General features: G+C 47.6%; 1 protein-coding gene across 3 annotated transcripts in view; it reads right to left on the bottom strand.

Annotated features, from left to right (window-relative positions):
• Positions 1 to 13,533, bottom strand: part of FLT1 (fms related receptor tyrosine kinase 1) — a gene marked incomplete at both ends in the record, with an annotated part of 170,714 nt that extends 157,181 nt beyond the window's left edge. For 2 of the 3 annotated variants that reach the window (XM_084235226.1, XM_084235228.1), the window contains one exon: positions 13,254 to 13,317. In XM_084235226.1, coding sequence (XP_084091352.1) covers positions 13,254 to 13,317 — 64 coding nt within the window. Of the gene's footprint in view, positions 1 to 13,253 lie in introns of all 3 variants that reach the window. The other variant, XM_084235227.1, reaches the window with a different exon arrangement.
• Between the last annotated feature and the right edge of the window lie 963 nt (positions 13,534 to 14,496).

The following is a 14,496-nucleotide window of genomic DNA, read 5'->3' as shown; positions in this document are numbered from 1 at the left end:
AAAGGTCAGCAGCTACAAGGCGACATGCTGCCTTCACCATGACCTTGTACCTTAACAAAAAGATGGTTAAGAACAGGTAGCCCTTCCATTGGACCAGTTGTCTCACATACAGGTGCTATTTAGAAGGGTCAAGTCTTTATTCACTATTATTTTCTTGGCAAATTCCAGTCTGCTATCTGGACTGAAAAGAAAAGGCTGGGTGCTGTTCAGTGGGCTGAGAGATTGGGAACTGGGCCTTGATGCTTTACTGCTCCTCCCACTGAGAGAGAATCCTGTCTCCTCACCTGCATGACTCTGGGTTAGAGCTTGCGTTGACCATTGAAGGTGGCGGAAGTGGTGTTGTAGGAGCTCCAAAGGCCTCTATAGACCTTGAGGCTTCCACCATTACCATCTTGGACAGCCCTTGCCTCCATTAAGGGAGCTGGGGAAAGGCCACTGAATGACAAAAGAGCATGTGGGGAGGGGACAGCCAGCAGCAAGGTGAAAGCTGAAATGCTGGGTGACCACAACTACATGAGTGACCCAGGTGAGGCCTGAAGGAAAATCACCTGCTGACCCCAAACCCAGATTTCTAGACTTATGAGACAATAAATTCTTGTTTTAGGCCACTAAGTTTTGGGATAGGTTGTTGTGTTGCAATAGATAACAAATACATAGTTTCTCATGACTCAGCCCCCCAACAGCAGTGATTCTCTAGTGGACGCTCTGTATTTGCAATAAGAGTCCAAGTGGAGCTCACAAAATAGCCCACACTATACCTGCCCTAGAGGTACCCCCTAGATGCTCTCAGAGAAGCAAAAGCAGCTTAAATTCTTGGTGTTTCACAAAAAGAGTGCCAGTACCCATGGGAGATCAATTCTGGACAGATCCTGGCACAACATGAAAGTTAGCAGAACCACGCTCTCCAACAGGCAGACTCAGCCACCCATGTGGGACACACTGATCCCAGCAGCAGAAATACAGAGACTCAATCATGGAGGCAAAGCATCAGGAGGCTTCAAACAGTATTGTGTAGAGTACTGGAAGGAAGCAGGGCTAAACCCAGGCACACAGGTGCCCAGACGGGCCAATACTCTGGCACTTTTCAATAATGGGTCTGTAAATATTTGCCAGTATTTACACTAAAGAAAGACCGAGCGTTCTGTGGCTTGAGGCAGAGGAGGACAGCTATGTGCCCTATCAGCGAGATCCATGATTCGGTGCTGACTCCTAAATCACATAGCAAACTTGGCAGAACATACCCCCTTTCCTCGGGAGGCCACTTGCTCACATCTGCCATACTCAACTAACACAAACTCTTCCTGGCAAGATTCTCCGTTTCCTCCACATTGTTATGTGTCTAATGATGATGAAGGCCTGGACAGTTTCCTCCCAGGTAGCCAGGTCTCTCAAACTAGTCCTGGGCAGGGGCTCTCAAAACATGCTGGTAGTGTGTTAGCATCTCTTTGCAATGAGTAGCCCCACCCTAGACCTATGGAATCAAAAACTCTTGGATGGAGCTGAGCAGACTGTAGCATGTGTAGCAAACTCTCCAGGTGGTTCAAATGTGAGATAAGAGCAGATTCTTAACCTCAGCCATCCATGAGGATGGAATCACTCCGGAGTTTTTAAATGATATATCTGGGTCCCACTCAAGAAATTGTGATTAAATGGTCAGGGGTACAGCCAGGGCAAGAGGATTTAAAAAGCTCCCCAGATAATTGTAATGTAAAGCCAAGGCTGTAGACCTCGACCCTGGATGCAAAGGGTTTCACAGAAATCAATTGCAGACTAATTTACTAATCAGGGTTTTGTTAAAGGTGGCCTTGAGTTTAAGTGGTTTCATATTTGTATGTAAAAGCCTAGGCTTTCCATTTATGCAAGGTTCACTTTGGGCCTCTTTTAACAAAAGAATCTGATCATTGTTACAACTTCGCTTGTACAGACCACATGGGTGGGTCTGTGGCTTGCAAGGAAATCCATTCACACTCCACCCACTAAATAGAAGGATAGAAGACCAAGCTGAGAAAAAGTGCCTGCAAGCACTGTGATAATCTGTGAAAAGACAAAAAAAGGCATTTGGCAAGACCAGGAAGAATGCACATTAAATTTCAAGCCAGTAAGAAACACAAAGAAAATTGTTATCAGTTGCAGCAGGACACAGGAGACTGTGACACCTCCTGACAACAAAGGCTGTAGGTGATCCCTGCCTTCTCTGCTTCTCACCACCAAGTCATTTTGTTTTGGAAGCAAATGCCTTGTAGAACTTTTATTTATGGTAAAAACTGATCTACTTAATGGCTATTTTACTACTTTCCACCAACACCATATTTCCTAAGACCTTGATCTTGCCACCCATGATTTGGTTAACCACAGTACTCTTCAAAAACCACAGCCTCTGTTTACTTAGATTATAGGCTCCCAATGAAGTCTAAGATTTTATACAGTCATGAAGTAGGACATGAAAGGTGGATACACAGGCCAGGAATGAGGAAGCCCACATAGAAAAAGACAAAATGGCCCTGACACTAGGACCACTGATACCATCAAATCGAAACTGAAGCCATAAACAGGAGAAAAACACCTCGGCTCCATGAAAAACAACTTTGTTCTGCCTAAACCTGTTTCCCCCCTGCCAACCCAGTTTTCCTGCCTAACCTCTCCTCACCCTATAAAAGGGACATCTCTCCCCACAACGGGCGTGGCTTCACGGATCCCCACCTTGGGTCCGTGAGGTCCACCTGGGGATGCAATAAATTTTCCCTTCCTTTGATAAATTTAGCCTGGCTCTCCTTTTCTTTACCTCTCCGAAACTTTCATCTGGTGCGTTGGCCAGGAAAGGGGTTCAATCCCACGTGGAGACCCTGCCCCATCCCGAACCTTCCACTCTCCCTTTCGTTGACTCTCTCTCTTTCTACCTCTCCCTGTGGAACTGGAAGCCAGTTCTCCCTGCAGGAGAACTGGCCCTCGCTGCCTCTAATGCCCCGTGAGCGGAGCAGGAACTTGCTCTAGTCCCCTGTTGGGCTTCCCTGGTAACTCCAATCCATGTGGCCACTTCCGCCTCAACAACTTCTTCTCATCTCCCTTGGAGGGGCCATCCTCCACTTCCTCCTGTTGGCCCACCTTCTCGTCCTATGGCACTTCGCCAAATAATCGTGAAGAACGAAAAGACTCGGCCAGTCTGTGGACCACCAGCGCTTGGCTCTTGACTCTCCCAGGGTGAGTTGTTGCCTCTAGGGTCCCTTGGATCACGGAGGTCTCTGCTTTTTATTTAGCAATCGCTACCCGCTCCTGATCCGTGCTTTCCATTTGGGGCTCCCTCTGAGGTGAGACGTCTCTTCAGGGGAACGACCCGTCCTATTTCTTGGAGGTAAAGAGGATGGCGGGATGCTGCCTTCCCCTTTCACTCTCCCACTCAATTCCCTGAGGATCAGGCCAGGGATGCTGGGACGCCGGCCTCCCTTCCTGACCTACCTTTGAGATCCTAAGAGGGACACTCACTATGGATGGGATCAATGCAATCCCACATTCCGGCAGACACCCCCTTGGGGTGCCTCCTAAAGGCCCTTGGCCCTCTAGATTTAGAGCCGGATGTGAGACCTAAGCGCCTCATTTTTTATTGCACCACGGCCTGGCTCAAATATGAATTGGGCAGTGGCTCTAGGTGGCCGGAAATGGGCTCTTTTGACCCCCAAATTATAACCGACTTAGACAACTTTTGCCATAGGCAGAAAAAGTGGCCCGAAATTCCCTTAGGGCCAGGCTATCTTTCTCTTGCGCTCCGCCCCTTCCCTCCCTCCTGTAAACCTGCCATACTTTCAAAGTTTCCTCTCACTCTTCGCCCTCTCCGCACCCCTCTTCTGCGGTCTCTGATCCTCTAAAGATAAGCTCAGGAAGATTACCCAGTCTGCCTCAGAAAACCCTGCTGCCCTCCTTAGCCGCCTGACGGAGGTGCTCCAGCGCTATACCAGACTTGACCCTGACTCGCCTGGAGGTGCCACAGTTCTGGCTACCCATTTTATATTTCAGTCAGCCTCAGACATTAGAAAACAACTTAAGAAGGCTGAGGATGGTCCTCAAACCCCTATCCGGGATCTACTGAATATGGTCTTTACAGTATTTAACAACCCAGAGGAACAGACAGGGCACAGAAGGAACTCTGTAGTCGCTAGAAGGCTGAGCTTCAAGCTCAGGCCCTAGTAGCTGCCTTGAGACCGCCAGGTCCTGCTCTTCCAGTGACTGCAGCACCTGCTGCCTGACAGAGGACAACAATGGGCCCCATGGGCCCCAACCGACTGCCACCGGGAGCCTGCTTCAAGTGTGACCTGGAGGGCCACTGGTCCAAACATTGCCCCAGTGCCTGCCCTCCACCAGGACCGTCTGGGATCACTGGAAAAGTGACTGTCCCTCCACGCCTGCCCATGGTGAGCCTGGCCGCAGTAGGCCAGTCCTTCCAGCCCTTGCTATACTTCCACTGGCGGTCTTGGGTTTGGCAGCTGAGGACTGAAGAGGCCCGGACTCATCAACTCCAATAAACTTTGAGGAGCCCAGGGTAACAGTCAAGGTAGCAGGTAAGTCCATCTCCTTTCTGGTTGACACAGGGGCTATCTTCTCTGTCCTCCCCTCCTATTCCGGTCAAGTTCATCTTCCTCAGGCCTCGGTTATGGGTGTTGACAGCCTTCCTTCCCCGCCCAGGACCTCTGGTCCCCTCTTTCCTAGTCATGCCTTCTTGCCCCACACCACTCCTGGGTCGTGACCTCCTAACCAAACTCGGGGCTACTCCCTCATGGTTCCAAGACCCTAGTGTTGCTCTCACCCTCCCACTGCTCCAAACATCTCCTAACCCTTCTCAGGACTACCCGCTGTCTCCTTCCACTGTTGACCCAGAGTGGTCATGGGCAACCCAGGGCACCCAGACCAATTTCTATACATAGCCTCCTGGCTTACTATAGTTTTTTCCCAGCTACCTTGGTTAAAAGTTGCAGTACAACCTCCTTCTGTTTTACTACCTCAGCTGCAACCTCTTAAATCAGAATGCAAGTTATTGCAAAGACAAAGACTTCTCCAAAACCCCCGATCCCACAAAAAATTGAGGAACCTGTCTTTTCATCCACTGATGATAAAGAACAACCACGACCATATGCCTGGACACCCTGGAGGCCCCCCCTGTATCCTCCTCTACCAGCCTCCCAGGAATCCCACTTGAGTGAGCCCCATCTACTTACTCCATCTGGATCTGAGTCTCAGCTGTCTCCTGATAGTCCTGACTCTCCAAAGGCACTGGTTCTTACGCCCCAGGTGGTAAAATGTGTAGATTGCAAGGAGCAGATAGAGAGGCTCTCTAGCTCCCCTTAAGAGAGACTCGGGGACCAGTATATTAGAATCCAAATGGGACTCTCCGAGCTGGACAGAGGTTATTCACAGACCAGCCCTCCTCCACCACGGACCTGCTCAGCTGGAAAATCCACACACCTTCCTATTCCAATAAGCCCTAGGCTATGATCAATCTCAGTCCCGCAGCAAGCACGCCTAGGTATCCAGTGTCATCTGGAAACTTCTGCAGCTTGGGATTCTTACACAGTGTCAGTACAGCTGGAATTTCCCCTTTTAAAGATCCTCTACACACAGCCACCCACCCCACCTCCTCCCCTAATTCAAACCCTACAAGGTGACCTTAGCCAAACTGGAAACATTAATATCACCCAACAGATGCAGGCCTTGGACACCATTCTCTGCCAATTAAATCACCGGGTACAGGAATGAAAAGCTATCATGGATATCCATCTTCAATTTGTGTTTTTTCATCATTGTTTAGATGGTGTTAAATTTCCTTATAAAACTAAGGTTTTGCTAAGTCTAATAAATGCAAGTGAGGAGAGGTAAGTGTGTTTGAAAAAAAATGTATTGAAGATGGATATTCTGAAGGTCCTTAAGATAATTTAAAGCAGGGTCGGTAAAATGAAATGGTATTGGAAAGGAAGAAAGCAAAAGAAAGTGTTGAAGGTCTGAGAGATTTTGGTGAGAAATCTTGTGTACTCAGGTGTCTCCCCCTCCTACAACACATTCATGGACTTGTTCATTTGACCAGCAAAACCCCCTCTGACCGACCCTTCATCAGCCAAAGTTGGGGCCAGGATTACCAGACTTGGATCAGCTCTCCCTTACTGCCATGGATCCTGCCCCTAGTAGGCCAGGTGATAATGATCATGCTTTTCTTTGTTTCTACACCCTGTTTTCTCCGCATTATCCAGGCAAAGATCTCTGAGATGAGCCTTAGTTCTCCCAGACCCGGAAAAGCCATTTCTGTTATTGACAAATGAGCAACAGGGTCCCTGTGAACAAGCAGTATGTATGCGAGCACTTGGGCCCAACTTGGGTACGCATCACTGCGCACGGGTCCAGGTTCCACTCAGCCTACAGAGTAGAGGCCCTCTGACTCTCCCTCCTCTGTTTCTAATCCTATCTCTTAAAGCCACTTCCCGTTCTTCTATCTATGCCTGGCAATTCCACATCAGCGCAGCCTCGGGCAAGGTATTACCACTCCTAGGGCCTTTGATCCTAATCTCCTTATTTTTTCTGTTTGCCCAATGCCTACTCTGTGACCGTCATAACCAGGCCTGAGCCCCCACCCTGGTCTTCGCCCCCTTCCAGCAGGAAGTAGCCAAAAGAAAGAACCATCGCCCCTTTTCCTATCCACAAAAGGCTGGTATGAAAGGTCGATGCAGGGGCCAGGAATGAGGAAGCCCACATAGAAAAAGACAAGATGGCCCTGACACCAGGACCACTGATACCATCAAACAGAAACTGAAGCCATAAACAGGAGAAAAACACCTCGGCTCCATGAAAAACAACTTTGTTCCGCCTAAACCTGTTTCCCCCACCCCCCCCTGCCCCCCCCTGCCCCGCCCCAACCCAGTTTTCCTGCCCAACCTCTCCTCACCCTATAAAAGGGACATCTCTCCCCACAACGGGCGTGGCTTCACGGACCCCCACCTTGGGTCTGTGAGGTCTGCCCGGGGCACAATAAATTTCCCCTTCCTTTGAGAAATTTAGCCTGGCTCTCCTTTTCCTTACCCCGCCGAACCTTTCAGGACATAGGGGTTCCAGAAGGAGACAGGATACAAGAACAACATGGGAACCAAAGAGGCAGATTCAAATCTAGTCCTTTAGTCACACCGGTCAGAGGTCTTCACTAGAGTGAAGAAGAACTGGACCCTGCCACCACAACTGACTATGAATCCCTCACTTAAATCAGTGCATCTCAGCTTTTAATGGGCAAACAAAACATCTGGGGATTTTATTAAAATACAGGCTCTGATTCATTAAATTCCCACGGGCTGTTACTGCTGCTCCCCCATGAGCCACACTTTGAGAAGCAGGTTTTGGAGAATGTTCTGGGTGTGAGCAGAGTGTGGTGTTCGGAGTGGGAGTGCAGGGAAGGCAGGCATCAGTTTGAGGCTAAACCATAAAACTGAGATTTTTATGAACACATCTCACACCTAGTAGCGTTGTCCTGCCAGGAACCTACTTTTTGTATGATTTCCATATTAAAGAAAGAGGAAATCAAGCACTGGCTTGGTCCCCGTAACAAACACTCCTATTGAAACAGAATGCTGCTTCCGAGTGTGGCCAGGTCTCTGTCATTCAGATTTGCATCACAGCCCAGCACACGGTGACTCAGGTTTGAGTCTATGAGGACAAGTAAGTGAAATCATAAAATCTGAGAACAGTGTTGTCCCTAAAAATTGTGTAAGACACTGCAGGGTAGTCAGAATGCTTGTCACCTCCTCAACTAAGGCTAAGACAGAACTTCTGCACAAGTCCCGATTTAGTGACTCAGAGGTCCCTTAGAGCATCATGGCAAACAGGAGGGGGTTACTGGGATGGTAATCTAAGAGGCGGTGAAGATCTCAGTCACTCACTGCAGAGGATATACATTGAGAACTGTCCCTCTAAGAAATCTGCCATAACTGAGGCCAAGTGGACAGGGAGGAATACATCAATATACAGGAATAAACTTGTATCTGTTCCTGAGAGAGATTTCTCCTTTGAAGTGATAGTTTGGCTACATTACCTACCCCTCCATCCATCCATCCATCTGACCATCCATCCAACACTTAGTGAAAGAGCCTCTGTGCCAGGTGATAAAAAGGTGTAAATCATCTAATGTCAGCTGACCCAGGGACCTACGAGGCAAGGTCTCTCCTCCCCAAGGACACAGACATATAAACAAAAACCTAACAATGAAGGTGAGACGATCTTAAGGAGGGGTACATATAGGAGCAACAGGAAAGCAGAAGAAATCATTGATTCTGTCTGGGACGACAGGGACTTGCTTGGTTGGTGATTTCTGAACTGGATTTTGAAGGTGGGAAGGAAGAGATGTAAAGGGAAGAAAAGGATCTTGCAGGCAGACAAACAGAAAGAACACAGAGTGATGAAGTGTAAGGCCCATTTCAAGAATGGTGAGTAATTTCTTTGGGATAGAGCATGTGGAGCTGGAACACTGGGTGTGTGGAGGGAAGTGGTGAAAGATGAAGCTAGTACTGGAAGCCACAACTATTTAAGCCGCAGCAGTTCAAAGGAAGGATCCCAACTGCTCACAAGGAAAATTAATCTTCTCATCAAATCTCTCAGTGTACTACTAAGCAGCCATACTTTCGATGTTCTCAATTTAAACCCCTATGGGCATTAAGAACTTTTCACATTAAAAAAAAAAAGATGCCAGAGTGAAAAAGGAAGTTTTAGCACTATAGTAATATCATTCAACAAACACTTGAACATCTTTATGGGTAGAGGAAATATTAAGGTGAAGAAGAAAGGTTATCTGCAGTATGAACATCATGTTCTATTTCTAGGCCTGCCACTAGCCAGCTGTTGACCTAGAAAAAAATCCCTCTCAGCTCTGGGCTAATATTCTCCTCTCTGTAGTGAGCAGATTAGATTTAAGAGTTCCATCTAGCTCCCACAATATATGTGTCTGTGAGACAAGAGTAAGTCACTCAAGGAGCTCCAAATCAAGGAGTGGAGCAATAATCAGAAATGGCTCCAGATTTACCAAGACTGATGGGAAATCCCCAGGAATTCTTGACATCCCCCCACATCCGCCCCAGTAGCAATGCAGGAAATCTAGTCCACTATCTTCACCAGACTCAATGGAACCACTTCCTTAATGAAACCCCCCTGCAGTCCCAGATGCAAAGCCAAAGGTTTTCCTTTTAAGCCCTCCCTCAATTACCCCATTCCTCCCATTTCCTCCCCCCCCAAATCTGGTATAAAATCCAGTAAGTTAATCAGCAGCTTACAATTTCCAAGGCACCCAAGTGGGTGAGGAATCAACAATGATCCTGGAAAGTGTCTGGCAGGAGAGCTTGTCATTCCTTATAAGCTTCTCCAGTAGACTTAAGACCAAAGGAAGAGAATGAAATGTTCCATTAAATTGTTTAAACCAAATGCAACAGATGCTTTTAACCATCCCTAACTATATTTTGACTAAAAAAAAAATAAGGTCTAATGTTATTTCAAATAGCCTTCCATCCCTATCCACAATCAAAATACTCTGTAAAGTTATATTTACTTGATATCCAAACAAAACCAGACTAACACCAACAAGCTTTGCATTTAAAGCTGACTTACTGCCAGAGAGCATTTCTCTCTCCATTCTTATGTCTACTCACATACATATTTCCATTTAAAACACTACAGAAGCTAGATACTCTGTTGTTTCTTGCTTTGCAGAACTTTCCAAACCAGAGTAAACATCAGTTATAACTTTGTAATTGGTTGGATAACTTACCTCAAAGACATTAAATTTGGGGGGAAGAGGTCAATATAAAACTATTTTTTGCAAGCTATTCTGAACTTCTCTCTGTAGATTTTGATGAGAACAAAGTGATCTTCTACGTAAAGTAGGTTCAATTTTAGATAAGAGGTTTACTATCCTTGTTGATGTCTGAAATTCTTTTAGAATAAAAACTATTTTGAGATCAAATAAGTGAGCATCAGTTAAAAAAAAAACAAGAAATGCACATGGGTTTTAAATGACAAGTATCCTTAAAAGAGATAATATAAGTGATGAAATAGAATCCATTTCCGAGAGTTACACATTCTACTAAAAAGTCAAGAAAATGATTCCTACTGGTTTTTGCATCTTTTAACAGCTTGGATCTTGCAACCCACTAAAGACCAAGTCAATAGGTTGGTCAGGTGCTTTCTACTAGTGAAAAAGAATACAGTGTGGCTGCTGAGAGCAGGGAAAGCCAGTCTTCACAGCCTAAGCTCTGGTTTCATAGGTCATCCATTCCAAATGCAAATATGGCTAAGGGAGGGAGGAAAAAGGAGACAATCTATTCTGCTTATTTCTTGGAACCATTCATTGAAACTTAAAGTTAGAAAAGGCCCTTTGAACTAATGATTGAACTTCTAAATTTTACATATGAAAACAAAAACTACTTAGTGATCACTAGAAAAGAAGTTGGATAGATTATTACAGATTCTTCAACTGGGAAAGAAAAAGTTGAAATAAATAAGGTAAAATATTAAGAAACTACCGATGACTATCCACAGTGTATCTGCAACATGATCCATCAGTTGGAAAACAATGGACTGACAAAAGTGCTAAATAATTAACATTTCAGATCTGTAATTTGGAAAAACAAAACCAAAAAGGTGTGGCTTCAATAACCCCAGAGAAAACAAACAAACAAAAAATTCAAAATGGTTATATAAATTAGTTTCATTATGAGAGTTATATCACACTCAATTTGCAAATGGGTATTATTTTCATGTACATTTTGATTTAACTTCATATTAACAATATAGACTTCCCTCACAAAATTCATAAACATTACCAATTAGTTATAGCAAATTGTAAACGTCAGCTACTGAAGAAAAATGGAGCAGAAAAATGGGGCAGAATGGGTCTATTACATTAGTCAAAGACATGATGCCTTAAAAGTAAGAAAATAAGACTGAGATACAGAAAAGGAATAGATTGCAATATAGAAGACTTGAAAATATCTCAATTACTGGCATCATTTTCTCAGGACATTTGCAATTAGGTAAATATACACTTTTAGGGGAAATGCATTATCTCTGTGATTATTTACACCTCAAGGCAGGCATTCACACTAGCAAACACACACAACATTACTAATTGATAAATATTCGAAGGTGAGTAGACCTGGGTCCTTGGTGGGTGCAAGAGACCCCTGATAAATATGAGTCAGAAAATTGACCTTTGGACACAGCTCCCCAGAGAATGCAGCCCATAGATTCAGTCTGAAACTTCTGATTCAAGTTAGAAAGTATCAGCTAAATGTTTTACTCTGACTTGTCCTTCAATCAAAGGAAGAAACCTGTGATTTACAAAGGCAAGCTTCAAAATTGCAAACCCCAACCACTGGTAGAACATTATCTAAATCAGCAAGTAACACAGTTCTCACTTTGCCACTATTTTCTTTTGCTTTATTCCTACACACATATGTAAATACTTATAAAATATAGGAAGTTAACAATTTAAAATCTCAGAAAAGAGTTCCAAGATTTCTACCTGACCTAATATAATGAAATCCAAGGGAAATCGCAAGATCTCACTCCCTTTTTAACAATTTCTATGAATTAAATTGCTCCTGATCACAAATTAATCTATACTTCACGAGTCAACCACAATCTGAAACAAAAATAAAGATGTGTAAAGCAGAAAATTCAATAAATACTTTTTTCCTCCGTATTTTGGATTCACTGTAATTTACCTAGATTCACCTTTACATAAAAGATGATGGACTTCAGTAAGGTACTTTAAGTTCTACACAATTATATCCAGTAAGTATATGTGACTTTTCAAAACAAAAAGTGGAATTTTAATATAGAAAATAACGTTATTTTAGCAACTTTCCCAACTTACAGGGAGTTCTCAGACTTTAAGATCTCTCTCTGGCTCTCCCGATTCAATAGTCTCACCACGCTAATTGGAACTATTACTTGTTATTTAGAAAGTAATGGTATAATTAGTCTTCCCACTGGGAAAGAATGTTTAACAGTTACTGCATTTTAGGTTTAACAAGCATTAAAAAAATATATATGCTCAACCCTACTGACATTCCTTCCCGGGAATCATTGCAATAACATTTTATTTTAGCTTTTCTTAACGGGGCTTAAAAGAAAGGCGCTCCGAAACCTGGCTTTCGGCGCCTAGGGGGACTGCACCAGAGGACCTGGCTACTCCGCCCGCTAGGCAGAACCCGCCAGCCCGAGCTCCTAAATCCCCTCGGCTTTCACACCTCGTTGCAGCGGCCTGCATAGTAACAGCGGGCTGTTTTCCTGATGCCGGCCAAAGGGGTACAGCTCACCGACTTCTCAAACTATCTCTGTCCAAATCGTTCGTCGTTTCTTCTCTCGGAATTTAAAGGCTCGGTTTGCAGTTTCGAAATTTAACGGTATTTGGGCCCTTGACTGCCCCATCTGTCACGTTCACTCAGGTTGGCCCCCGAGGCTAGACTGTGCACCTCCCACCTGCTCCCGCAAACGCCTGGCCGGGTGGGGGAGCACAGCACAGCAGGCCAGCTGCGGGAGGGAGTGGAAGCTCCTGGAACGTCCCCGGGAACAGCCGGACTTAGGGCCCCAGGTGAATGTAAAGATAGCAGCGCTTGACATTTCCTGGGATTCTGGGGATTCTGCACCCCGCAGACGCGCGACCTACAAGTGGGCTCTTCTCCATCCCTCGTTAGGCACTCCACGGTGACCAGTAACAGTATAGCCAACACTCGGGTCTCGGTTCAGCCCCCTAATCTGCCCATCCCTCCCTAAGCAGCCTGCAGGACATTCTAGGAGAAACTGCTCCCGGCTCCGGAGGGCCCTGCGGCCCCTTGCCAAGCCGCTGGGGAGCAGATCCTGGACGCCGGCAGGTCCAGGTGCGCAGCGCTCCCCGAACCTGGGGTCTGGGCGGAGAGCTCCAAGCCGGCAGCCGGGCGGAAAAGCAGCGACTGCAGCCGAAAAGGGGAAGTCCTAGCGCGATCAGAGCGCCTCGCCAGCAGCGGATGATGCCGGCTGGCCCCAGCCAGTTTCTCTCGGAGGCGCCCACAAGATTGCCCAGAGGAGCAGAAAGGGTGCCACGGCCCTAGGCATGCCCGCAGCAAATAGTGTTTCAGGTTCCTGCCGAGGCTCGCGTCTCGCTATCCTCGTGCAGCTAGTCTCGACCCCACAGGGTGTTACCCCACTTCCGTCCCAAAGCCGGGCGCAGACCTCGGGCGCCTCGGGCGGGTACCGCGCCTCACCTGTGAGAAGCAGACAGCTGAGAAGCGCGCACAGAAGGACCCGGGTGTCCCAGCAGCTGACCATGGTGAGCGCGACGCGGCCTGCTTGCCGGGTGCCAGCTGTTCCCCGCGGGCCAGCAGCCCGAGCCAGTCTTCTAAAACTCCGCAGACGCAGACCCGGCGCTCCGACCCCGTGCCGGGAGCGCCCCTTTCCGCGGCTGCAGCCGGGGAGACAACCACTTCCCCGGGTAATCCACGCAGCCCCGCGTCCTGGGCGCTGAGCTCCAGTCCGGGAGCCCGTTCCGAGCTGCAGGCGCCGCCACCGGGTAGGAGCCTGAGAGTGTCCGCCCAGCGAACTCCGAGCCTCCAGCGGACCACGATTAAGACCAGTCGAGGGCGGGGGCGATTTATAACCTTTCCCAGGCCACTTCCTACCCCAGCACCTCCTTCCAGTGACGTCAAGGGGTCCCCCACCCCTCATCCGCCTCCCCACCTACTTTCCTCCGGGACCTGAGCCCCGCGGTTCAGGAGAGGGGCGGGGGCCGAGCGCGCGCAGGGGAGGAGAGCAAGTGCGCGTGGGAGGTGCTGGCGACGCGGCCGCCCAGCGCGGCTTGGGCAGGTTCAGGGTCCTTGTTCCCGGCGCTGAAGCCCCGGTCCCCCTCCTCTTTCCCTTGGCGCTCAGGAAATCCTTGCCGGCTCCCTCCGCCCGGCTTACTCAGCCCCGGGGGCCGCCCGTAGCTGAGAAGGTGGACCGGAGCTCTGCGCTCGGGTCCCCGGGCGGAAAGTCCGATCCAAGGGAAGCTGGCCGCGCCTCCGCGACGCTGTTCTTGGCAGGAGGAACGAGGCTCAGTCCGGCTCCTTTCCCTTCCCTGCGCTTCTGGTGCTGTCCCGCCACCCAGACCCTCCGGATTGTCCCGAGACTCGAAGGCGCCAGAGACCCTCGACACCGGAGACTGGACCGGGACCGTCCGACGAGACCGGACACTCGCTTGGCACCTCAGGGGAAAAAGACAGTGAGCCCGCTCAGTCCCCGGGGAGCGTGTCTGTCCTTTTCGGTCCATGGATGCAACCGCCCAACTCATTTCCTAAACCCTCCACTTCCTAGAAGCAAAACAAGGGATAACACCATGATGATACCTTTAAAAAAGCTGAGGCGTGAAACTGCTCCTGCAACTTACAAGGCTGAGCACTTGAACTTTATTTCTTATGTGTTAAAAAAAAAATCTTTCTGATGGCAGCTTGCTACTCAAGATGAGCGAGTCTG

The sequence above is a fragment of the Talpa europaea genome (genome assembly GCF_964194135.1).
Source record: "Talpa europaea genome assembly, chromosome: 6".
In the NCBI taxonomy this organism is placed as follows: Eukaryota; Metazoa; Chordata; class Mammalia; order Eulipotyphla; family Talpidae; genus Talpa; species Talpa europaea.
This window is presented reverse-complemented; position numbering and strand designations above follow the sequence as displayed.